The sequence below is a fragment of the Phoenix dactylifera genome, chromosome 5 (assembly GCF_051530095.1).
Source record: "Phoenix dactylifera cultivar Ajwa chromosome 5, Ajwa_hap1_PhDact_Kaust_v1.1, whole genome shotgun sequence".
In the NCBI taxonomy this organism is placed as follows: Eukaryota; Viridiplantae; Streptophyta; class Magnoliopsida; order Arecales; family Arecaceae; genus Phoenix; species Phoenix dactylifera.
Window position 1 is genome coordinate 38,575,933 of NC_143194.1, and position 25,841 is coordinate 38,601,773.

The window sequence follows — 25,841 nt, forward strand, 5'->3', positions numbered from 1 at the left end:
CAAAATCTACTAATAGAATATTCACAATCAAGAGAATCCAGTATCTTCCTGAAAACCTTACGATTTCCTTATCATTCAAAGATTACTCCAATAAATATTCAAAGCTATCTGATACATAGCTAACTGACAAATATCCAAAGATGATTTGCCATTTACACATAAGAGAACTCTACTGGCATAATGTTACATAGCCCCTTCACAGACTCAGGCAATAATACATACGGAAAAGGAAACAGCATGAGGAAATTTAAAAAAAAGCTGGGGGGGGGGGGGGGGGAGGGGGGCGCAGAACAGGGGAAGACCCATAATGACTACAAACTGTAAAATGAAACAGCACAGCCCTGAAAGTTTGCATAATCCAATCTCATGACCGCAATAATTTACAGTAAATAAGGACTGAAAAATGACTAGGTAGCCTGCTTAATGCTCCCTTCTTTCAATCAGAAAATATTTGCCTTTTTCCTTCTCTTCATGCTAGTTTTACATGAAACCTGGAACTTCTGCTCTGACCACACTGGCCAAATACTGGAAGTCATGTCACCAGGGCTGACTGTTTTTAAATCGTTAACCAGAGGATTTGGTGAAACATGTGGGTTTTAAGCCATGATCGGTTAAGTATTTGCCAGCATAAGCAGCAATCAATGGCTTCACTTCTCATTTCTATCCAAAAGGGTTTCCTCCAGCAGGAGAAAAAGAATTTGGGGTGCTCGGTAGGGAGTATCGGCCAGCTGGATGATGATCAATACCTATACTGCCAAAAGCAGCTCCCTCACTGCCAAGACCTACAATTCCTTGATGTCTGCAATGATACACATAAAATGTTCACATGGCTTTGGTACTTTTTTTCATGAGAAAAAAAGCCTATGTTACTATACAAGCAATATTTTGCACGAGTATTTTGTAAGTCCATGATAATACAGATAAGAGGGCACAATACAGTTGAGGTGGCGAGTCCCTGATGAGAGCACAAAAGTGCGACCTAAGTACCAATTAACTTAGCCTAATGCTAGCAAAATAATGATAAATAATAGATGTTAACATTTGCATGATTAATATTTTATCCTTAGCACTTATTATAATTTTTAACATTATTTTATATAAATTCATCTAAAAAGGATGCATCCTTCCAACTGCAGAATAGAGTCTATGACTCTTCTTTCGCGCACCCAAGCGACTCCCCAAATTCCGTAATGCAACTCAAGATTCCAGCCGTCCGTGAGCTAGGATCTGTGATCTGATCCCTGCACCCAATCCTAGCATCCTGATTCCATCCGCACCAATGATCTTCCACCTTCCCGTGATCATCCCGCGATCACCTCCCACGCATCCGCTTGCCTCCTCCACTGATTCCTCACATCCCAGCTCCTCCGCATCATTCCATTTCCCCGTTTCAAAGCCTCCGCAGTCAACGTCTTCCATGATCCCAGCCTCCGTGATTCACCCGTCCATGCGTCCGTCCGCGATCACCGCCCAGCCAAGATCAGCTCCTCAACCTCCTGAATCAGTCGGGATTAGCTATGATTCTGGATCGAGCCAACCTTCTTCCCGATTGCGTTCAGATGTTCATCTTCGTCGCATGGAGGACCCCTAATTTCGCACAGCATTCAATCTCCCAGCATCCCGCTCTTCTCCGACGCCTCTCATGCATTCGATCTCGCCTCCAGCCATCCGTGAGCCAGTGATCATCGCCATCCAGCCATTCACCTCCTCCACAGCGTTCGCCCAAGCCCGTGACCCAGCATCCCATGAAGCTTCGCACCGATCAGCGCCGGATCCGCCCGCGATCAACGTTCGAGATCCCCCTCCATCCGCCCATCTCCACCGCGTGCGCTCAGGAGGGATCAAACGCCATCTATATAGCTCTCATTCGGGGAAGAAGAAAAGGGGGGGCGGTTCTCACACAAAAAAAAAGAAGAGGAAGAACAGAGGAGGCTCTCCAGCCATTTTGGGAAGGAAAGAAAAAAAAAAGAGAAAGGAAACAGGGGATGCCCTGTTTCCGAAAAGAAAAAAAAAAGAGATGGTGAGGCTGATTTTTGTAATGGGGGGCTAATTCCTTTGGCAAAGGGTGATGGATGAACCCTTGTCATGTTGCTTTCATCAAGTATACTCTAATCTTTTATTCTAATTGTTTTATATCTATTGGTATGTTTTGAATTCTTGAATATTTATTTATTTGATAGATCTTTTATGGTTTATATAGGTATTGATGCATGGATTGTTTCGATTTTTGATTTGTCGTAGACGTAACCGGCACGATAAATACTTAGATGTTGAATTCATGTTTTCAGATTGTATACTCCATGATTAGAACTACTCTATCTTATTAATCTTTAATCAAGAATCACCGAGTTTATTTGTTGAAAGTAATATTGTTAAGGAGGATTCCGGATCCCTAGCCTTATCTATATTCTTGAACTTTGTTTAATTACAGATTATTCTCTACTTTTGATTTCTGAAAATCAACTAAAAATTACATCTAAAATACGCTGATAATACCTATACCGTTCCCTGAGGATTCGACCTCGGATTTCCGAGTTTTACTACTTATGCGATTCTCCTGCACTTGGGAGAGCATTTTTATTTTTTGCACCAAGTTTTTGGCGCCGTTGCCGGGGAACGGCTGAGTTATTAGTATAATTTTAGATTTAATTTTTACCTTAGTAGTTAGTATTTTTCTTTTGAAAAAAAAAAATTGCATCTTTACTACTATTTTTAATTTCCTGCACAGTTTGCATCAAACTCTGATATCATAGAAATTAGCCGTCTGATTTGACTCAAATTTGGTCAGCTAGTGCAAGACACATTGTTAGATAATCTGAACGGTCTGATTGACATTCTGACATTTTTAAGACCATCAGATTAATACGAAATCTTGTTGCTTTCTACTTTAAATTTTCTGCATTTATTTTTTTTAGAATCAGAATTATATTGTTATTATATCTCATTAACCCTTGTTGCTAATTGAAAATTTAAGGAAAAAAACATTAGAAATTGAGGTGTAATGTTTTGTTGCATGTTTGATTATGAATAGATTTTTGTTTTAGGGTGTCATTTTAGGGTATCTTTAGTTGGTACTTATATTTATTTTTTAAAAAAAAGAGAGGGAATTATTTTGCATGCTAAAGTGGAATAGGGACAACACTGGTCGATTAAGTCGTACAACTTTAGATCATCCCTTAGGACATACCCTTGAAATTCCTTCTCAATATCTCACACCTTGTGAGATGGCTGATTTAAATGAAGATGCGGGAAGCCACCATGATCGAGAACGTGAACCCCATGTTATGACTCTAAGACAATACCTACAACCGGCTAGGACTAGTCAGCCTTCATGCATAATTTTTTCTGATAATGTAGGACATTTTGACATCAAACCCGGGGTAATCCAATTGCTACCCAAGTTTCATGGGTTAGAGTCCGAAAGTCCGTATCTTCATTTAAAGGATTTTAAAGAATTGAGCATTACATTTAGAGTGCCGAACGTCACCGAGGATGTCCTCAAGTTGACATTGTTTCCTTTCTCTCTAAAGGATAAGGCCAAAACATGGCTAAACTCTTTGCGACCTAGATCAATAAGAAATTGGCAAGATATGCAGAGAGAATTTTTAAAGAAGTTCTTCCCCACGCAAAGGACCAACTTTTTAAAAAGACATATTAGCAATTTCCAACAAAAAGATAATGAAACATTTTATGAATGTTGGGAAAGATTTAAAGACCTTCTCTCATGCCCTCATCACGGGTTCGAAACTTGGAGAACCATTAGCTTCTTTTATGAAGGTTTATCTCCACAGTTGAAACAGTTTGTAGAGACCATGTGCAATGGTAGATTTTTAGAAAAACACCCTGATGAAGCATGGGAATATTTGGATTCCCTTGCGGAGACTGCCCAACTTTGGGATAACGGGGATAGAAACAACAAGTCTTTGCCTAAGCCTACTAGCTCTGTACAGGGAGGCCTTTACAACCTCAGAACTGAGGATGATCTTCATGCTAAAATGGCAGCCCTCACTAGGAAGGTAGAAGAAATTGAGCTTAGGAAGGTTGAGCCTGTCAAGACTATAGACCTTAGAAACGAGTGTTGTGGTATCTGCGATATGTCGGGTCATACTACTACAGATTGTCCCACTATACCGGCATTCAAAGAAGTCTTGCACGATCAAGCAAATGCTATGAACTCCTACCAAAAGCCTTATAACGATCCATACTCGAATACCTATAACCCTGGTTGGAAGAATCATCCAAATTTTAGGTGGAGAAATGATCATCCTCAACAGTCACACCATTCAGCTCCTCCACCTGCACATCCTACTTTTGCATCACCACCCTCTCAAAAGCCAAATATCGAGGATACCTTGCAATCCATACAAACTTTTCTACAAGGTCAAGCTAATATCAATGCTCAAAATACTCGAAATTTTGAAGACATAAGGAACCAATTGTCAATGTTGACTACCGTCCTAAGTACCCAAGAGAAGGGTAAGCTTCCAGCTCAACCCCAACCTAACCCACAAGTGCACGGTAGTAATAATACGGCTCCCTCTAGTTCGCATACAGAACATGCAAAAAGCATCATGACTTTGCGTAATGGGAAAGTCATTGATCAAACCGTCCCATTGAGACCGCAGGTCACTTCTAATTCTGATGCTCCCAAAGTTGATGAAAGGGACAAAGAAGAAGTTGAGGTCCCAACTTCTACTAAAAAAGTTGAATGTCCTTTTCCTCCACCTTTTCCACAACGGTTAAAGCCGTTGCAAAAGCTCGAACCTAATTCTGAAATTCTTGAACTTTTTAAACAAGTAAAGATCAACATACCTCTTCTTGATGCAATCAAACAAGTACCCTCATATGCCAAATTTTTGAAGGACTTGTGTACTGTTAAGCGCCGACTAAATGTTAAGAAGAAGGCATTTTTAACTGAAAATGTGAGTGCTATTTTGCAGCACAACATTCTCCCTAAATATAAAGATCCAGGTTGCCCAACCATCTCGTGCATCATAGGTGACTTTAGGATAGAGCGAGCATTGTTAGATTTAGGGGCGAGTGTGAATTTGTTGCCATATTCTGTATATGAGCAACTTGGTTTAGGTGAGTTGAAGCCAACCTCCGTCACTTTGCAACTAGCTGACAGATCAGTTAAAATTCCAAGGGGGATTATCGAGGATGTATTAGTCCAAGTAAACAAGTTCTACTTTCCTGTCGATTTTATTGTATTGGACACATCCGGCTTCGAACTCACAGTCTCAGATTCCGGTCATTTTAGGACGTCCATTTCTTGCAACTTCTAATGCATTGATTAATTGTAGGAATGGCGTCATGAAGCTTTCTTTTGGTAACATGACCTTAGAACTGAATATTTTTAATGTGTGCAAACAACCCAACGATCCCGAAGAGAGTAAGGAGGTTGATTGGGTTGAAACCATCGCAGAAGATTATTTGTTAGCTAAAGCAATTAACGACCCATTCAACGATAGCTTGATTGATTGGTGTCCTAATGGCACCAATGATGGTGATTTGTCAGTCACACCTATTGTGGATAATCAGGATATCAAGATGGTCAATGGGTGGAGACCAAAAGTAGGAGAATTTGAGGGATTGTCGCCTCGAGAGGTGAAAATAGTACCATCCCATGAGCAAGCACCCAAGCTCGAATTGAAACCCTTACCAAAGGAACTTAAGTATGCTTTTCTTGGACCCGAAGATACTTTTCCTGTAATCATCTCGTCTGGACTTGATCATACCCAAGAAAGAAAATTAATTGATGTTTTAAAGAATCATAAAGGAGCCTTAGGGTGGTCTATTGCCGATTTGAAGGGAATTAGCCCCTTAATTTGCACGCACCGGATATATTTGGAGGACAATGCCAAAACCACAAGGCAAATGCAACGAAGGTTAAATCCTACAATGAGAGATGTGGTTAAGGCAGAAGTCCTCAAGTTGCTTGACGTAGGTATTATTTACCCAATTTCCGACAGCAAGTGGGTAAGCCCTACTCAAGTCGTTCCTAAGAAATCGGGTTTGACGGTAGTAAAAAATGAACAAGGTGAACTAGTTCCAACTCGTGTCCCGACGAGTTGGCGCATGTGTGTTGACTACCGAAAGCTGAATTTGGTCACACGAAAGGATCACTTTTCTCTACCCTTCCTAGACCAAGTATTGGAGAGGGTTGCAGGGCATGATTTCTATTGTTTTCTCGATGGCTATTCGGGATATTATCAAATTGAAATTTCACCGGAAGATCAAGAGAAGACTACCTTCACTTGTCCTTTTGGCACATTTGCTTTCCGACGAATGCCATTCGGGTTGTGTAATGCACCTGCAACATTCCAAAGATGCATGCTCAGCATCTTTGAAGACATGAACGAGAAATTTTTGGAAGTGTTCATGGACGACTTCTCCATTTTTGGCGACACATTTGATGATTGCCTGTCACATTTACAAGCTGTCTTAGCTCGATGTATGGAAAAGAATTTGATACTGAATTGAGAGAAATGCCACTTCATGGTGCCAAAGGGAATTGTCTTAGGACATATTGTTTCATCGAAGGGCATGGAAGTAGATAGAGCTAAGACTGATTTAATTGCTAAGCTACCTGCACCCAAGACGGTTAGAGATGTTAGATCATTTTTGGGTCACGCCGGATTTTATAGGAGATTCATCAAGGACTTTAGTGTCATATCTCGACCATTATGTAATCTCCTATCCCTTGATACACCATTCAATTGGACTGAAACTTGCCAAGATGCATTCGAGAAGTTAAAGTCTATGCTTAGCACTGCACCCATCGTTCGACCACCCGATTGGTCATTACCTTTTGAGATTATGTGCGACGCTAGCGACTATGCAATAGGAGCTGTCTTAGGACAACGCAAGGATAATAAGCCATATGTCATTTACTATGTAAGCAAAACCTTAAACGATGCTCAAATGAATTACACTACCACCGAAAAGGAATTGCTTGCAGTAGTATTTGCCTTAGATAAATTTCGCTCTTATATTCTTGGTGCTCCTATTGTTATCTTCACGGACCATGCGGCACTAAAATATTTGTTGGATAAGAAAGAGGCCAAACCACGCTTAATACGATGGATACTTCTACTCCAAGAATTTGACATCACTATCAAAGATAAAAAAGGAGTAGAGAATGTGGTTGCTGACCATTTATCACGATTAGTTTTTCATGATTCAGTGCCACAATTTTCCATCAAGGACTCATTCCCTGAAGAGCAGTTGTTTGCACTTTCTAGTATACCATGGTATGCAGATATTGTAAATTTTCTTGTTACTAGCCGGATGCCGGAGCATTGGGGGTCGACAGATAGAAAAATTTTCTTGCGCGAAGTAAAGAATTATTACTATGACGAACCCTATTTGTTTAAATATTGCAATGATCAAATCTTTAGACGATGCATACCGGATCATGATATACAAAGCGTACTTTCTTTCTGCCACACTGATGCTTGCGGTGGACACTTTGCCTCTAAGAAAACTGTTGCAAAAGTTTTGCAATGTGGTTTCTATTGGCCCACTATGTTCAAAGATGCCCACGAGTTCTGCAAGACATGTGATCCATGTCAACGTATTGGAAGTCTAACTCGTAGGCAAATGATGCCTCTTCAACCCATTACTATTATCGAAATTTTTGATTGTTGGGGTATCGATTTTATGGGCCCATTCCCACCGTCTTTTGGATATGAGTACATTTTAGTCGGTGTCGAATATGTGTCCAAATGGGTAGAAGCTGTTGCTTGTAAGACCAATGATCACAAACCCGTCCTGAAGTTTTTAAAAGAAAATATTTTTTCACGATTTGGGATGCCTAAGGTCATAATTAGTGATGGTGGAAAACACTTTTGTAATAAGCCTTTTGAGACATTATTAAAAAAGTATGGTGTCACCCACAAAGTTGCTACCCCATATCACCCGCAAACTAGTGGCCAAGTAGAATTAGCCAATAGGGAGATCAAGCGTATTTTAGAGAAAACGGTGAACCCATCACGAAAAGATTGGTCCTTGAAACTATCAGATGCATTATGGGCCTATCGTACTGCATACAAAACCATTCTTGGCATGTCTTCCTACCGTCTAGTCTATGAAAAAGCGTGTCATCTGCCTGTAGAAATAGAACATAAATCGTATTGGGCAATTAGAAAATTGAATTTTGATTTACAAGATGCCGGTCTAGCTAGAAAATTGCAATTGAATGAGCTTAATGAGATTCGCAGAGATGCTTATGACAATGCTAAAATTTGCAAAGAACGAATGAAGATCTTACATGATAAATCAATTTTAAAAAAATCTTTTGAACCTTTGCAAAAAGTTCTTTTATATGATTCCCGCTTACATCTGTTTTCTGGTAAGTTGCGATCGAGATGGACAGGTCCTTATATTATAAAAACTGTTTTTCCACATGGGGCGGTTGAGATTGAGAATCCACGGGATGGTAAAATTTTTAAGGTAAATGGACACAGGTTAAAACCTTTTCTTGAGAATTTTGCAGATGAAGAGGACTCCTTTTTCTTGGGGGAGCCTTCTTATGACTGAGCATGAAGGCAAAGGTACGTGTATATTAGTTAGGATTATTTTTCTAGTTTTGTAGGTTTTATTTTCTGGATATCAACAGCTCAAGGTATTCCTCTTCTCTTCAATATTATTTTCTCTACTGTCTTTCATTATAGCTTTCTTGTATCTATTACATTGAGGACAATGCAATGTTTAAGTTGGGGGGAGGGAAGTATTTTGATTATAAAAAAAAAAAAAAAATTCTAAGCAAATGCACATGTATTTTCATATTGAGTTTGTGCAACTATTAAGGCAAGGAATACATGCGTACTATGACTGATCAGAGACCTATTATTAGATCCCCGCACATGTATTTAATGATTATAGGAAGGCCTCAGGAGTTCACATTTGTTTAATGCATTTTTATTAAGCCATATCTGTAAAAGAAGTACGAGTATCCTTGTCCGTACTAAAAGGTTCTTGATTTGGTTTTCACATAAAGATAGAGATTGAATACCCCGGCTAGATCATCTAAGTACCTTATGTTCCGACCTTGGTTGACCTATAGTCACGTTGCAGTCACATTATGTGGTCTAGTTTACCTTCTCTATTTTGAAAAAATAAATAAATAAATAAATAAATAATAATAATAATAAAATGAGGAGATGACAAGTCTAACCTCGTGGCGTAGTCTGGTTCGAGTAATTAAGCCCGAGGGGTGTTTCACCTAATGCCTTGAGCCAACTGGATCAGGAGTCATTGGCCGAAAACTCGCTACATGGACCTTGCTAGAGCCTAAGGGGGTTGGACTATTGTAATCACCATATCAAAAAAAAAAAAAAAAAAGAAGCATGAATAGGGTTGGTCGGGCTGAACCCAGTGACATGTGGTAATGGCTGGTTTGACTCCATTGTATTGGACCTTTGTGTACTTTGGATATTTAGTTGGGATTGATAGCTCCTTCTTTTTATGCGAACCATTCTTAACAATTTTAGACAACATGAGATATTCCGAAAATTTGATGGATCAGGCCCTAATAAACTGCAGTAAACACTTGTGAACTTGAGTAGTACACCTAAAATTCAAACGGTACCATGTTGTGGTGGAGGTATTAGTACTCTGAAAAAGTCATACTATTTTATGCACACTACACTTTCATATTTCCCCTTGCTTTGATAGTTGCCATGCTTGAAAATATATATTAATTACATGGGTATTAGCTTAGAATTTAGGACCGCATGTCATATCATTCATGATGTTTGTGGGTAACATCCTTGAAAACCCTCACGAGACAACACTCGTCCACTAGGGTAACCTAGGGGTTTAACGGCTTGTTGCACATGCTAAGTGCAATCGTGATGCCCTACGAAAGTGGGCACGTATCTTAGTATTGTGTCTTTAGCTTTAATAAAAAGTCAAAGAATTGACCAACATTTTTTTTTTTTTTGTACTCTCATGCAATTATTTACTCTGAATTGCTAGAGACTAGCAATAAGCTAGTTGGGGGGTATGATGAGAGCACAAAAGTGCGACCTAAGTACCAATTAACTTAGCCTAATGCTAGCAAAATAATGATAAATAATAGATGTTAACATTTGCATGATTAATATTTTATCCTTAGCACTTATTATAATTTTTAACATTATTTTATATAAATTCATCTAAAAAGGATGCATCCTTCCAACTGCAGAATAGAGTCTATGACTCTTCTTTCGCGCACCCAAGCGACTCCCCAAATTCCGTAATGCAACTCAAGATTCCAGCCGTCCGTGAGCTAGGATCTGTGATCTGATCCCTGCACCCAATCCTAGCATCCTGATTCCATCCGCACCAATGATCTTCCACCTTCCCGTGATCATCCCGCGATCACCTCCCACGCATCCGCTTGCCTCCACTGATTCCTCACATCCCAGCTCCTCCGCATCATTCCATTTCCCCGTTTCAAAGCCTCCGCAGTCAACGTCTTCCATGATCCCAGCCTCCGTGATTCACCCGTCCATGCGTCCGTCCGCGATCACCGCCCAGCCAAGATCAGCTCCTCAACTTCCTGAATCAGTCGGGATTAGCTATGATTCTGGATCGAGCCAACCTTCTTCCCGATTGCGTTCAGATGTTCATCTTCGTCGCATGGAGGACCCCTAATTTCGCACAGCATTCAATCTCCCAGCATCTCGCTCTTCTCCGACGCCTCTCATGCATTCGATCTCGCCTCCAGCCATCCGTGAGCCAGTGATCATCGCCATCCAGCCATTCACCTCCTCCACAGCGTTCGCCCAAGCCCGTGACCCAGCATCCCATGAAGCTTCGCACCGATCAGCGCCGGATCCGCCCGCGATCAACGTTCGAGATCCCCCTCCATCCGCCCATCTCCACCGCGTGCGCTCAGGAGGGATCAAACGCCATCTATATAGCTCTCATTCGGGGAAGAAGAAAAGGGGGGGCGGTTCTCACACAAAAAAAAAGAAGAGGAAGAACAGAGGAGGCTCTCCAGCCATTTTGGGAAGGAAAGAAAAAAAAAAAAAAGAGAAAGGAAACAGGGGATGCCCTGTTTCCGAAAAGAAAAAAAAAAGAGATGGTGAGGCTGATTTTTGTAATGGGGGGCTAATTCCTTTGGCAAAGGGTGATGGATGAACCCTTGTCATGTTGCTTTCATCAAGTATACTCTAATCTTTTATTCTAATTGTTTTATATCTATTGGTATGTTTTGAATTCTTGAATATTTATTTATTTGATAGATCTTTTATGGTTTATATAGGTATTGATGCATGGATTGTTTCGATTTTTGATTTGTCGTAGACGTAACCGGCACGATAAATACTTAGATGTTGAATTCATGTTTTCAGATTGTATACTCCATGATTAGAACTACTCTATCTTATTAATCTTTAATCAAGAATCACCGAGTTTATTTGTTGAAAGTAATATTGTTAAGGAGAATTCCGGATCCCTAGCCTTATCTATATTCTTGAACTTTGTTTAATTACAGATTATTCTCTACTTTTGATTTCTGAAAATCAACTAAAAATTACATCTAAAATACGCTGATAATACCTATACCGTTCCCTGAGGATTCGACCTCGGATTTCCGAGTTTTACTACTTGTGCGATTCTCCTGCACTTGGGAGAGCAGTTTTATTTTTTGCACCAGTCCCAATTGTGATCATTTATTTCACTATACTCTGTTTCCAGTTTCAGGATCAGATATTTTATTTTGAACCTTAGATGGTTTCATGAAAGAGAGTTAGCAACTAAGTTTTCAAGTAATTAGTACTCGACTAGGTAAAGCAGCTACTTTATCAATTATGATCAGAAAAACTTTGAAGTGATATAAAAAATGCAAATGCAGTTGAGGTGGCAAAGTCCCAAACCTGATCTTTTATTTCAGTAAGCTCCATTTCCAGTTTCAGGATCTAATACTCTATTTAGATGGTTTTATGTAACAAGGTTGGTAACTGAGGTTTCAAATAGGTAAGTAGTAGAACTAGGTACAGAAGCTATATCATCAATTATGACCAGGAAAGTTTTGAAGTGATACAAATATCACTGTCAAACCAAAGTGTAATGAAGGTGGCCATCAATTTCCAGTTGCAGGAGATCGGCTTAGTTGAAAGATATAACAATCTGATTAAATAGGTAGATGATCTGAATTTTGAAAATATTGATCAGGACATGATAATGCACCTGTTTGTTTCAATCTTAATGGACAGATAGATAATCTACAGATTTTGATAATCGTTTGCATGTCTTGTAATTAGCTAGAATGATTATTGAAGAAAAGAAGCAAAGAAATAACAGATACTGTTAAAAGACTTACACCATGGGAACCATATTGGTAGGTAGATGATGACGCATGTTGCTTGGGACCTGCTGCATCATATACAGACCTGAGGATTGAACTTGGCATTAGCAACATTTACAAATAGAAAGGTTACTCTAAGATATCAATAGTGGCAAAGTCTGAAGATATGGTATAACTTTACTTGGAGATATGGATGATAGATAAGATGGTTGCTGTGATGGCATCTGTCGTGGGGAAGGACCTCCAAAGCTGCAACTGCGTAGTAAGTTTCGTGGAACACTCATGTTTGGTATTGACCCTTGAAGAGATGCCATAGATGGGAACTACATTACAGAAAAAGACATATTTAGATTGCATAGATATCTGACGGTAACTGCGTATGGATTTTTTCAGGCATCGTATATGACCTACAAAATCATGCGTCACGCATTCAAATCCTTGTGAGAGATAAACATCAGCAATCTCAGAATTTAAAGCTTAAGTTGACTGGATAACAAACTTTGCTCAGAATGACAAGCTTCTGCAAGTCCAGATAAGCTGGTCAATCTGGTCAGACTTGACTGGACCTTATGTTTTGTTAGACATAGTTGACCTGGGTTAAGTTTTAGAATAGGAAAAAGGGGAGAGAAAGAGAAGGCATTTTTATCCTCTATTAAGTGGCCATGTTTCTTGAGTTGTGACAAAATGGAGACCAGACTCGCTGCCTGACATGAATCATCACCAGATACAGCTAAAAATTAGTTGTTTTCAGCGGCATTATAGCCTGCAGGTATTCCAATTGATCAAAATAAATTTGCAATTGGAGTTCCAATTGAAAGAGACAGTAATGGCATCAACATATTATTGACAAGTAGTTAAATACTTACTGAATCCAAGGCAAAACAATGATACTTGCTGGATTAAACAGAACCATGGGAGGATCAGAGTGTTCACTGATAGTTTTTTATTCAGGTCAATTAATAGATGTTGTAAAACGATCTCTAGATATTCTGAGTTAGATATACAACAGAACAAATAATATGACTAGATCCATAAATTATACGCTCTGCGAAGGGCAAGTGTCTCCTAACCAAAATGGGATTTTACTTGCTGCTTGTTGGGAATCATCACCCCATTCAGTTAATATTGAGTCGTTTTGGGTCTTGAAGGCATTCCAATTGAAAGCAATCATGAAATAGCATTGACACACTCTTAGCAAGCAGCTTCATACTTGCTGAATGCTTACTAGATTAAACATAACAAGGGGAAGATCAAACTGCTCATTTACAGTTTTTTATTCAGGTCAATAATAGATGTTGTACAACAATCCATGAATTTTCCAACTAGTTGTGTAACAGACATCGGATTGTTGAAGCTGAAGGCCAGCAAAATGAACAGTTACAGACTTACAGTGCAATGCCAGGAGAATCGGTGAATACTACAATAATTTGCATGTCAGAGTTTCTAATAAGCATATCATAAAGGACATATTTATGCCCAAATATATTTATATTTACGTATAGCACATCAAAGAATTTATTGCTGCAAACAAAAATATACAGTAAATAAGATAATAACAATCAGAGAAATTAGCTTGGAATTTCCTGTGACGCTGTCAAATATGTAAAAGAGGAATTATAATGGTTCTCCACAAAGATCATCAAGTTGCAGCTAACTTTTATTTCCTCATGGCAAATAAAATGAAATTCAATAATAAAACATTTTCAGATCTTAAATTAAATATCAGGTGGGTGGTGCCAGTACTTTGACCATTATAATCCACCCAACCATAGCTCATTTCCTAAGTCTTGTAACCACAACTGGTTTCTAAAAAAATAGAGGGATTAGTACTTTTGTCCACATGATAACTTATTTTCTAGAAGCCTGAGACAACCAGAGAGACCTCAATATTGAAGGAACCAATAAAAAAGGCATCTACTGCACGAGGCTCGCACCATTGTAGAGTCTGGGACCCGTGCATGAAAAAAGGCTGTTTCAATGTGACACCCAGGTCACAATGGAGCAACTTTGTTGTTGCACCAAAGCCCACCCTCTTACTGAAGGAACCAATATTACAATAAATTTCTCTTGATGGCCACGATAAATATACAGAGATTTTTGGGCTTAACATTTACCAAACAAGAAATATTCAAAGTTGTCTATGCTTATCTCAAGACAATATGCAATTGACCAGAGGACAAAAAATATGCAAATCCTGATAATTGAGCCCAAGTGACAGAAACCCTGAAAATTACATATTCTTAAAATTGTGGTTACATATATATATTATTAAACCACAATTTTAAGAATATGTAATCTTCTGGGTTAACATTGGATTCAAGAGAGGTCAAATTGGCTGAAGGGTCTAACATATTATCCTTAAAATATATGTTTCTTGTACTGGTACAGTACAAAGAAACACATATATAATGAAATGGAAAATCTCCTATTCTTTGACACCAACATAAATTAGAATCGACATAACACCAATGGACTTTACTACTTATTCTTGTCTACCATAACAGTTCAACTTTTAAGTTGGAGCAAAGTGCAACACCTTGAACACTGAAATTTAGCCCGAAGACTCGAGCAATATACTCTATTCAGATTAACCATCAGACTACATGAGCTGCTATAAGTTGATTCCTTTTTTAAAGTTTGAGTGGTTTTTGACTAGATGATCTAATATTCATAGAGATTCTATGATAATGATATCAAAAAGAAACTAAACAACAACTAATAAAGTTCTATAATTTGTAACTAAGATATTTAGACATCAAAGGAAATGGTACTGATGATTATAATCTGCCATCTGACATGCCTAATACCTCAACCTGCCTAGACAATCTATATATTTCATGTACATGTGTACAAAAGTAACTGGATACATACATGTATGTATACTTGCATCCATACATATACATATTTGTTAATAAATAGAACAAATTAAACGACATAGAAATATGCCAGAAAAATACTTATCATTTGAACACCTATTTTATTGCAATAATAACATGTAAACCAAAAAGGAACAAATTTACCTTACACATTAAACAACATTGCAAATTGTTTGGAAATTAAAATGGTTAAAAATTTAAATTAATACAAGTAACCCTACCATGTGATGAATAATCAATACAAACTTGGAAAAAAACAGCTAAACAATTATCAGTCTTAATTTGTAACAGAGGTGTTTGGACATCAAAGGAAAAGGTGCTGAATGTTATACTCTGTCAGATGACATGCAAATACCTTCAACCTACCACACTCTAATACCTAACAGCCATAAAAGATGGTCAAAATTCAACCTGCCGAAACCTAGGCTGGCCACTTCACCACTGGTAAGGCAGCTGACTCACTTTTAGGGCAAGCCTAGGTGGCGGGAACTAGGCAGAGTGGCATCCAGGAGATCACCAAAATCTATAAGTTGACACCAGACCACCATAGTCTATAGGTTGGTACCTATACATCCCAATCTTCATAAATTCCAACCTTCAAGTGCACCAAGAAGTGAAATTTTAAAAAGAAGACTTTTGAAAAGAGATCAATCCTCGTACGAAAAGTCTTGCATATCATTTGCAGAAAGAGCAGACTCATACAATCCTGATTGCCCTCCTCTGTTTAATAACAAAACACCTCTAACAAAGAAAGTTACCCAATGAAATCAATCTTCTTTAGCAATTCCTCTACCCACCCAAAGCTTCTCCAAAAACTACGCCTTTCACAAGCCAATATTGCCTCTTGTACTTCTTAATCAACCAAAAAGAAAAGGAAAAAGAAAAAAAAAGGCCACACTTCTAAATTATCAAAGTGACCTTAAATGTTTACATTCCATACACGCCTCTCCGAGGAGCATCTTTTCTTAGAACCCAGTTTTTCACTTCATCCTTAATCAGAGATAAAAGCATGTCATCTTCATCCCATCTGCCACATGGTTACAATCAAATAAAAAGGTGTTTAAAATTGTGCACAAATTTTGCTGGGCAATCAGTTTTAAAGTGCACAACATGAACCTCTTGGTCTGAGGGCTTTTTGCCCATTTATTGATATCAAATCTTATATTCAACTTTTGTAACAAGATGAACTTGCATACCATGGGAGCATTAAGTGGAGCTGGTTCATTGGTGAGATCAAATGGATTTGCTGATTTCACTAACTGAGGATATGCTGGCACTATCTGAAAGGGAAAAATTTATGTGCAAGTCAGCTTCAGAAGAAAGGCAAACACCATGCACTTATTTGCGATATCTGTAAGGAAACACAGCAAATCCATGTACATACCATTCCTGTGGGATATTGCATTCCATACCCCATGCCAAGCTGGGGACCTCGTAGATAGCCTGAAGGTGATAAAGAAGCTGTTGAAAAGAGCGAAGTGAAAAGATCCTGTATATGTTTAACATTTATGAGTAATGATAGGTAATAATAACATGAAACATGTGTCCATGACAAGACATCTTAATAATGACAACCTCTGGAAGTTCTTTCCTTCCACTGGTTTTACTATCTGCGGAAGAGGGTTCTGATGAAACTCCAGCATTTGTTTCTTGAGGCGGTTTTATGACTATTTGAGATAGATGTCCAGGTGGCGCACCAGCTGGGGCAGACAAAGATCCAGGCATGTTCAGTGCTGGTGATGAACTGCATATCTGGAAAAAAAAAGATGCAAAAGATGTAACCTAGTATATATCTTGTATTGTACATAAACACATGCGTGCATAGTATATATTTGGCACAAAATAAATAAGTTTACCTGGTTGTTTGGAGATCCAACAGCAGATAAGCTAGATGGTTGATTAATAGACTGACTGCCAGCAACAGGAAATAGCAAAGGCTGTTGTTGTTGCATCATGGGCAACTGTGCTCCATCCTGTGTTTTTGGAGAGGAATCAACACCAGGAACAGGCAAAGTTGACATATTGCCTACTGACGCAGATTCGGGAATTGATAATTGGGCTAATGCAGATTCCAGAGTATTGACATTTGCAACCACTTGAGGTGCTTCCTGTTGGCCAGTCACATCAAAAGATGCCCAATCTCCACCACCAGATGAAGGAGAGGCTGTTTCTTGACGAACAGCTTGTTGCGGTGCTTCAGCAGCAGGAGGCACAGGATCCGCACTAAAAGAAATCAAATTTCCAGAGTTTGCCCTCTTCAATTGCACTGAATTTCCATCAGTGGATCCTGGGCTACTTGACGATGAGGTCCCCTGGAATATATGATACTTTTCAAGCATTAGTGCTCAAATTTAAAGGCTTTCCAGGAGGAACACAGCATTATGTTTTTTTTATAGGAGGCAATGTGGTAACAGCTGACAACTCAGGAAAACAAAAGAATGGACTATAAAACCAATGAATCTTAACAATAAAAAACCGGTCCAAATGGTAGGTTATCATTTTTATCGTATTTGTATTTCAGAGTTAAGGAACTAGAATATATCAATCATGAAGAAGGAACCTAGAACCAACCAAATATGGAAATAACCTCTTTGTGGATAGGATGTCTAAATTATATCTAGATATGACTGTGAGAACTGATGATTATTAGATAAAAGATGTAGAGCATTTTAGTTGGTTATTACCAACCAGTGAAAATGGAAAATTTTTGTTAGTTACAACTACATGATTATTTGTGTTGGTTAATCTATAAGGATTTTAAGATGGATTCAGGAAACAAGATTAGGCTTGTCACGAAAATCAGAGGATGCTCAGTTGGCATAAGAGCTTGTACTAATATTAAGGGATTGGACGAGCTAATGGGAGTTTATGAAAACATTTACAAAATCTTTGGAGAATATTTGAGAGTTTTCTTTTGATCAAGGACCTGCCATTTGATAAGAATGACAATGAAAGATTCCAGAATCCAACACCTGACATATCGAATCAAGCATCTATGTCATGATTATAGTAACAAAGATTGTGCAGGCTAATGCATGTTTGGTAAGATATGCAGAATAAGATACAATGGAGGTTGGAATTGTATGTGTGAGTTAGCGATAACTTAGACAAGCATATGTAAAAGTGATCTTTTTATTTGACTACTTCAGTCCTTACAATTCAAATCAATGATCATCTTAATTGTTAGTGATACTACAAAAAAATTAAGGCTGGCATTTCATTTTATCTCATACTGTAAGATGCTCGTATCTCTGTTAGAAACTTTCTTACAAGGTCTGCTTAACATAATCATGTACCATACATGGATTTGTTATATATTACTATTTCAGAGATTGAGCAAGAACTTTACAAAGTAACTAAAAGACAGCACTGCAGGGATAAAATGCTTTGTACCAATTTATGATAAAATAACTTGAACGAAAAGATCGGTAGAAAGCTGAAAAAATATGTTACTACTTATGCACAAGCAGCAGATCAACTATGTAAATCAATTACAATTCTACCTGTGTCTGTGCAGAATTATCACAGCTGGCTTCATTTGATTTTGGTGGGTCACCAACTCCAATTGCTGGCATATCATCACCTAGAACACCCTTTACAGGGCGTATCATTGGGGGATTTGTCACATTGACATGTTTCTGATGGTTTGGTGACCTCCCCTCTGACTTTGGTGCATCTGGAAGCCTACGGTCTTCAAATCTCCAGTTTTGGTTTCCATTTCCAAATCTGTCATCTCGAAGCCTATCATCTACCACCTCAAATCGAGCAGAACTTCTTCTGTGATCACCTCGATCATATCCAGGACTTTGCTCTCCATAACTATATCTCAAATTTCTGTCGCCATTTCGTCCTAGATCATATGGCGGGCTTCTTGAATCATTGCGATATGATTCCATCTTTCTGTTTTCATTATAATCCTCCCTAACACCCTGCAAGATGCACATACATAAACCATTTTTGAAAAAATATTTGAAAATGCAACAAAAGCCGTTCAGCAAGTTTGATCACATTACTGGCATCATGCTAAACAGAAGCAAACTTCTAAATTCAATTGTGAAGCATTCAAACATTACCTTCATCCTTGGAGGCCTGTCAACATTTCTTTCTGCAGTAAATCTCCGATCCACATAGACATGCTTAATGAAGTTTCTAAGTCTATCAATATTACTGAAAAGGTAAAAAAAGGGGATTTAATTTTACCATTTAAAAAGTATTAAAAAGCCAAATCTTGGAGCCAGTGATAACCTGCTATCAGCAAATGAATGCCGATGTGGATCCCACTCCTTGAAATAAATTCCCCTGGCATGCTGGAAGTAAGGGTAAGCCATCCAATAATCCAATAATGTTAAACAACAATGAGATGATTATATGAACTCGGGAAAAGAGAAGGGGAAAAGGCACAAGACTACCTCATTTCCCCCTTCTTGAAGGGCGCTAACTTCTTGTGAAGTAAATTTAGCCATTGATACTGATTTTACACGGTGAGTGAACTCCCGGCTGGCAAAGATAATGTCAAATTAACAATGAAGCTAATGTTCTAGCTAATAATCTGCAAGGAACCTCTAATTATCTATCAACCCCTTGTCAGGTTCGGTCCAGATACATGTCATAAACAATATACAACAAATAGTATGTAAACATACTGAATATTTCAAAGCAGAAGATGAAAATTCATAATGAAAAATCAAACAAATACTCACTGTACTCCACTGCAGTTCGTACAAATGAAGGTCCAGAAATTTGTGCACACATATTGCGGTCCCTGTTCACATATGCATGCTAGCAGAGTTATTACTTGATAATATACATACTAAATCTTCTAGTGACAGATTTCTGCAACAAAGTTGTGAAGTCAAGGAACTAATTCATTAGATAAATCCAGTTTAAGTGAAGGCACAAAAACAAAAAAAGATGAATTAGCAAGCAATTTGTTCATATCCAAGAGAATGGCTCATTTATAGATGTCATGCTTTTGTAATTAAAGCAATCTCATGTTTGAAAATTGTATGATGCAAAAGAGAAGTGGAGGTTCTGGTTTCAGCTACAATAAGTCTTGGATGCTTTTCCACTTACTCTAGTTTTTCCCTTTTTTCCATTATACAAGCTACAAATCATTTCTCCCTCAAAAGCAATTTATAGACTGTCTTTTATCTACCATTGGACAGCTAATTAATTAGCAGGTGCAACCCACACCAGATTCCCCATCAGGATATTGTCCCCTTCTGAAGATAAGTGCAGGTTGTCCTGAAATTATGAAACTGAAAGGCTTCAATCCCCAAAAAAAGGAGGCATTGATAAGGCAAAAGAATGATCATAAGTTTTTGAATTTAATAAAAAAACTACAATATCACCTTAAAAATGATACAACTTTGATGTATCCAATGCATAAAGAAACTACCACGATTCTAGTCAACTGAAACATGTAATTTTAGAGCAAATGAGATGATTTGAACTAAAAGCAAGTTGATGGATTAATGGAAGCTCCTGAATTACAATATTCTAGGAAACTGTAAAACAACTGGAATAATTAACATTGCCGTCCGCATGCCCTTCTATTTTTAAGTAACAGCATTTGGCATGGACGAATATGATAAAATCAAGTATGAAAGGAGTGCATGATGGGCCATTGCAATCACTTGATTTACCACCATTTGATTTATTTATGTGAATGGTGTAGTACATAGTCCTAAAGATGGCTGCAATCCATCACATGTGATCACTTGGTACATCAATCTAAGGTCACAGTCAAGATTTCACATATCATAAGTGGCTTCATATTATGATTAAATTAGATATTCTTGACTAAGAGACATTGTTTCAAAGGAAGAGGAAAATATGATGAGTGCATTTATTAGTCTTCTACAAATATAAAGGACATAATTGGAAAGAAAGATTTGGCAGCAAAACTGGATACAAAGAGGGAGCACGATGCTCCAACAAAAGTGGAGTAAAAGAGTCATGGAGTAACATGCAAGTATTTCATTTATATAGCAAACTAGATCATGAAATATTCAATGCATGTGGAGGACAGCTGTGATTAATTTTTTTGTTTATTAAAATTTACAGATTTTTTTAAGAGGGTGAGAGAGAAAGAGAAAAATGGTTGATATTTGACCCTAGTGACCTAAACAGGGATTTGAGAGATTTACATTGCATCCATATTTTTAAGAATATCGTTGAGATTTCTGCATTGGGATTCGAGAAAGAAACCACATTAAAAGAGATCATATTTCCTTTCTCACATGCTAATCATGCGAAGAAAACATAGACCGTTCAACCAAGATACAAGTATCCAATGGATGCTCCAAAATTCCGATTATATATAGTAAAAGATAAAAGATATAGATGTGAGGCTTTGGGTGGCAAGGAGAGGGCTGGGAGAGCCTTTTGATTCCTGGAAATGAACTAATTTGAGAAATGCTACCTAATTCCTTCAAACTAATGCCCAAGGTTCTCTCAGATGAAGTTATCCTTATTCAGTTGTTTGTTACAAAAATTAAGGAAAAAGACTTTTAACCCAGTTTTTTTGTGGAAAAAAAAATCATTGAATGGGAAAAGGATTGCTAAACATTAGGACCCAGATCTAGAGAATTGATAGGATATATAAAACAAAAATCCTTCCATCTTCAAGGTGAAAAACTGCAGTAGCCCTTGGTAAAGCAACTCAAAGCTAATAAATAGGCATACTCTTAACATTAAGGGAATGAAGGAAAGATGTTGCATCCATGTTAGAAGGAAAGCTTAATACTTAAGTGTCATTTAAAAAGAATTAGCCAGTTAGCATTAAGCACAAGGCAGAAAACCAAGCATTTCCAAAACCTAAATATTGGTAAGATCGCTGCACAATTAGAATAGTATTGCGAGTAACAACAACAATAATTTAAGAAAAGAACCATAAATTTCAAATAAATCCAGAAAATTTAAAATGATTTGAGATTCTGAAAGAAGGTAAGGAATTGGAACATTTCATAAAATTCTGGATTTATTGCAGTTAACATGAAATTGTGAGTTAGATGATCATTGCCGAGAAACTTTTGGTTGTCATGACAAAACTGCCTTCTCTTCTTCCTTACCATTCTCTTATCCTCCTTTCTTTGAATACTATCCCAGGATAAGTGTGACTTAGACACTTGAAACAAGTTTCATGTACCAAAATGACCAGAAGCAGAATGGTTACTGTATGACATAACTATATGTTTATTTTCAAATGGCCTGTTGGGTTGGTGCTACACTTCATGTCAATCTAGTCTCTCAAAAGACAGAAGATGAAGTGTAGTTTTACTAAGTGCCCTTTAATAGCTTAACATATGCAAGACATTCAATTTTCAAAGCATGAGTGTCATGCCATCCTAAAGCATGTTCAAGTATTTGACAGCATGTCTGAATTTCAGAATTCTAAATTGCCTAAGTGTCATTGGTACGAAAGTATGCCTAAAAATAGCGGGAGAAAAGAGGGGAGGGGGGTTGAAACACTTGTTCAGCTGTCTTCTAAAATGTTGTATGGTACAAAGTAAAATTTCTCAAAACAATACCAGCACAAAGAAAGATTCCATATCTAGGAGTGCATTTGTATTCAAATAAGCATTTTAGCAACTTAACCACCAAATATTACCAATTTTACAACAAATAATGTTAAATGAAATTTTTTGTGGAAATAGCCCACGCAAATTCAATCTACATGCAGAGGCTACAGAAGAGGCAACAGAAGAGCAAAAGGAGAACCACAAGTCAAAGCACATGACTTGCAATCTCATCTATAGTGATAAATGTCTGACAAGACCATGATGGGTCAAAATGGAAAATGAAAGAACTCAAAATACAAATAAGGGTCCATAAAGGTCCGCCTTAGGTTTCTGCATGGTTTGTAATACCAAACTATAGCTGTCCATACTGGGCATACTGACTCATACCAATAGCAAACCAGTGCTTGGTGCACCCCGTATACCAAGTATCAATATCAAGAACTGAACCTTATTGACACTATACCACCTGAGCACCAATACAGGTACCAAAACTGGTATTGTTAACCAAGGTTTGCTAGACCATATTGCCTGGTACCAGGAGTACCGTATGGTATTGGTACCGAATTGAAACTCAGAACGGGATGTGTATCGAGTCTCGATACGCCAAACCAAATCTCGTACCAGATATACATACACGCAACATAATATCAGTATGGAATCTAATATCGAGATTGTGAACCTTGCTATTAACGTTAGATTTCTGTAGTAACACTTAATTTTTTAACATCTATAGTTGACCACCAAGTAAGCGGCATAGGTGAGCCAGACCAATCCACACTAGACTCATTCAAAATAGGATTATAAAACATTAAAACAAATCAAAACATTTCCCACTATGACCAGTCACCATAGTCCTCAATGAATTGAAATTAAATCAAGACTTATGAGTAATTCTGAAAATAGATAACAAGTGTTGGTGCTTCATTAAATTATCCAAGTTTCCCATAGGTAAGGCTATCCATAGGCTACATTAGAGTATAGAAATATTTTCTTAATTAAAGTACCAGGCCATAATAGAATAAAATCTAGCCAGAGGCCCACCATCTTAACTCCCCTACCTAGAGAATTTGACCATGCATTACTAAACTGCTGATTTTTGGCATTATTTTAAACATGATCCATAAATGCTGGAAAAGGCAAAACAGATAAAAATGTTGCCATTTTTTTTAAAGAAAAAAACAGATTATAAGGAAATCCAGATCAAATCATTAATTTTTGTTCTACAATTCTTATTTCTCACATGCACTGTCCACTCTTCTCAATTATAAGCAAACTTCACAGCCAGCAATTTCAAGGTATGGCTGATGCAACTAAAATTGTTATTTTACCTTTGCATTAATATCTGGTTTAGTTAGTATTCCATGAGGTAGCCACGCAAGCTTTCTTGCTTCTAGAGTAGCCGGTTTAGCAAATTTTAGAAACTTGTAGAAATTAATGAAACTTCTCAAACTAATTTATTACTGAGAATTTTCCAACTAATTCATGTATGGCTGTATTAGGGAATGTCAAGCCCCCATAAAAAGCTAATGAGAAATGCTCTGTGTGCTTGCTCTTCTACCCCATCTGTTCCACAAGCCATTCAACAAGGTTAGTGTAATTCACAAGGGGTTTCGAATCAATATTACATGCCACGCCAATGCCACATTGGCCGAGCAACTATTAGGTAAATGAGCAGCACCTTGTAGCATTTTCCCCATAGCTAATGATTTATAAAATCATGAAGCACTGCTAGAGAGCTTTAGGCTAGGGTTTCAATCCCAATATCCCACCTCAAATCTGTCAATCACCTGAACATCACGCGGCTTACAAAACATGAAAGAAGTGAGAAGTCTCTAATTACATACGTGTGTATTCCTTCAATCCCAACCAAGATCCGTCGAACTGGTACCGGGACCCATACCGGTTGGCACCCAGTACGGTTTGATACCGGACCGAACCGATAGGGCAGTGGCAGGTGGCCCATACCCAACTTGGTTCTTAATTGGGTTGACTCGGTGCAAACTAGCTCTGGTTAGGCATCGACCAGTCGGATCTGGCTAATTTCGGCCGGTCCAATATCGGTTCCAGCCGGTAGCCGAAACCTAATATGAATGATGAACTGGGTTGGTTCGGTGCGGTTCGGTACTGCCTGAACTAGACGGTTTGGCCCGGTTCAGCGGACCTTTCCCAACCATTCAGCCAGCCTCGTGTCAATCACTCTGATTATCAAAACCTTGTTGCCCTACAATCCTGGATTTGTTTGCATGTCAAGATTACGTTTATGTTCTCTTTTCCAAGAATAAGACATCAGATTGAGGAATATACGTAGAATATGCATTAACAAAAGAAATAAGAAATACCAGATTATTGCAATTGATGCATCTCCGGTTCGCAGGAAGCTTCAACAGCCCTCGGATTATCTTCTCGTTCTTCTCGTCCTCTTTCATCCGGTTAGCCATTTTCTCCTCAGAATTTTCCCCTCGCTCCCTCTAACTTCCCTAATCAGCGTCGAGACCCGGTTCTAAAATAGGAAAATAAACGCAAAAGAACCTTAAATTCAGGAATCAAGAAACGAGTCCATTAATGCCATCTAGATCATCAAAGAAACCGCAAAATAAGAAAACAATATGCATAAAATCAATTTGACCCAACAAGAACATCTACATCCAAGAACAATTCAAGAATTCCTGAATGGATCGTCAAGATCCACAATGCATCTCGTCGTTGATGAAACCCTAGACGATATACAAGCGACGAAGATCATACCTCGTTCGATCTCCAACGAAGGATGCAGAGATGAAGAGACGGAGAGGTAGGAAATCCGAATGCGGCGATGGCAAAAGAAAGAAATATCGAAAAGCTGCATCGACTTGCTGAGAGATCTCCGGGTTTCCTTTGTCTCTCTAGGGTCTGGAGACGAAGAAGATTTGTAAGGCAAAAGCTCTGGTATTCTTTTGGCTCTTCCTCTTTAAAAGGTGAAGAGAGAAGGTGGTGTTTTCTAGCTCTCCTTCTCCGCGGTTAATAACAGCAAACTTTTTTCATTATATAGATGTCGCCGGTTTCGACGGTGGGCGAGGGGTTGTTGCCGGTCCAAGGATAGCATGAGCCACGGCCCAATTACTGCAAGTCATTTAACAAATTAACGGATTATTAACAACCATCAAA

General features: G+C 38.2%; 1 protein-coding gene across 2 annotated transcripts; it reads right to left on the reverse strand.

Moving 5' to 3' along the window:
• Positions 1 to 45: 45 nt before the first annotated feature.
• On the reverse strand, positions 46 to 25,692 carry LOC103709732 (putative ADP-ribosylation factor GTPase-activating protein AGD14). Of its 2 annotated transcripts, XM_089931028.1 has the most exons (15): positions 25,443 to 25,692; positions 25,037 to 25,197; positions 24,542 to 24,926; positions 19,875 to 19,936; positions 19,584 to 19,671; positions 19,420 to 19,481; positions 19,248 to 19,341; positions 18,678 to 19,103; positions 17,031 to 17,486; positions 16,750 to 16,926; positions 16,559 to 16,663; positions 16,371 to 16,454; positions 12,480 to 12,621; positions 12,314 to 12,383; positions 46 to 799 (listed from the first exon to the last, which is right to left on the reverse strand). In XM_089931028.1, exons 5-15 carry the CDS (start codon positions 19,635 to 19,637, stop codon positions 661 to 663), a joined length of 1,809 nt encoding a protein of 602 aa, XP_089787154.1. In that variant the 5' UTR covers positions 19,638 to 19,671; positions 19,875 to 19,936; positions 24,542 to 24,926; positions 25,037 to 25,197; positions 25,443 to 25,692; the 3' UTR covers positions 46 to 660. The 2 variants fall into 2 exon arrangements, with proteins under 2 accessions (XP_089787154.1, XP_008793443.4); XM_008795221.6 differs by lacking the exon at positions 24,542 to 24,926.
• Positions 25,693 to 25,841: the final 149 nt, after the last annotated feature.

Bases quoted from the DNA above. Each gene is read 5' to 3' on its own strand.
- LOC103709732 (XM_008795221.6), bottom strand. From the start codon at position 25,135: ATGGCTAACCGGATGAAAGAGGACGAGAAGAACGAGAAGATAATCCGA. The intron at 19,672-19,874 runs GTGAGTATTTGT...TATCTTTGCCAG, and splicing joins ACGAACTGCAGTGGAGTACA to CCGGGAGTTCACTCACCGTG. The intron at 800-12,313 runs GTAAGTCTTTTA...GTATCATTGCAG, and splicing joins ACCAATATGGTTCCCATGGT to ACATCAAGGAATTGTAGGTC.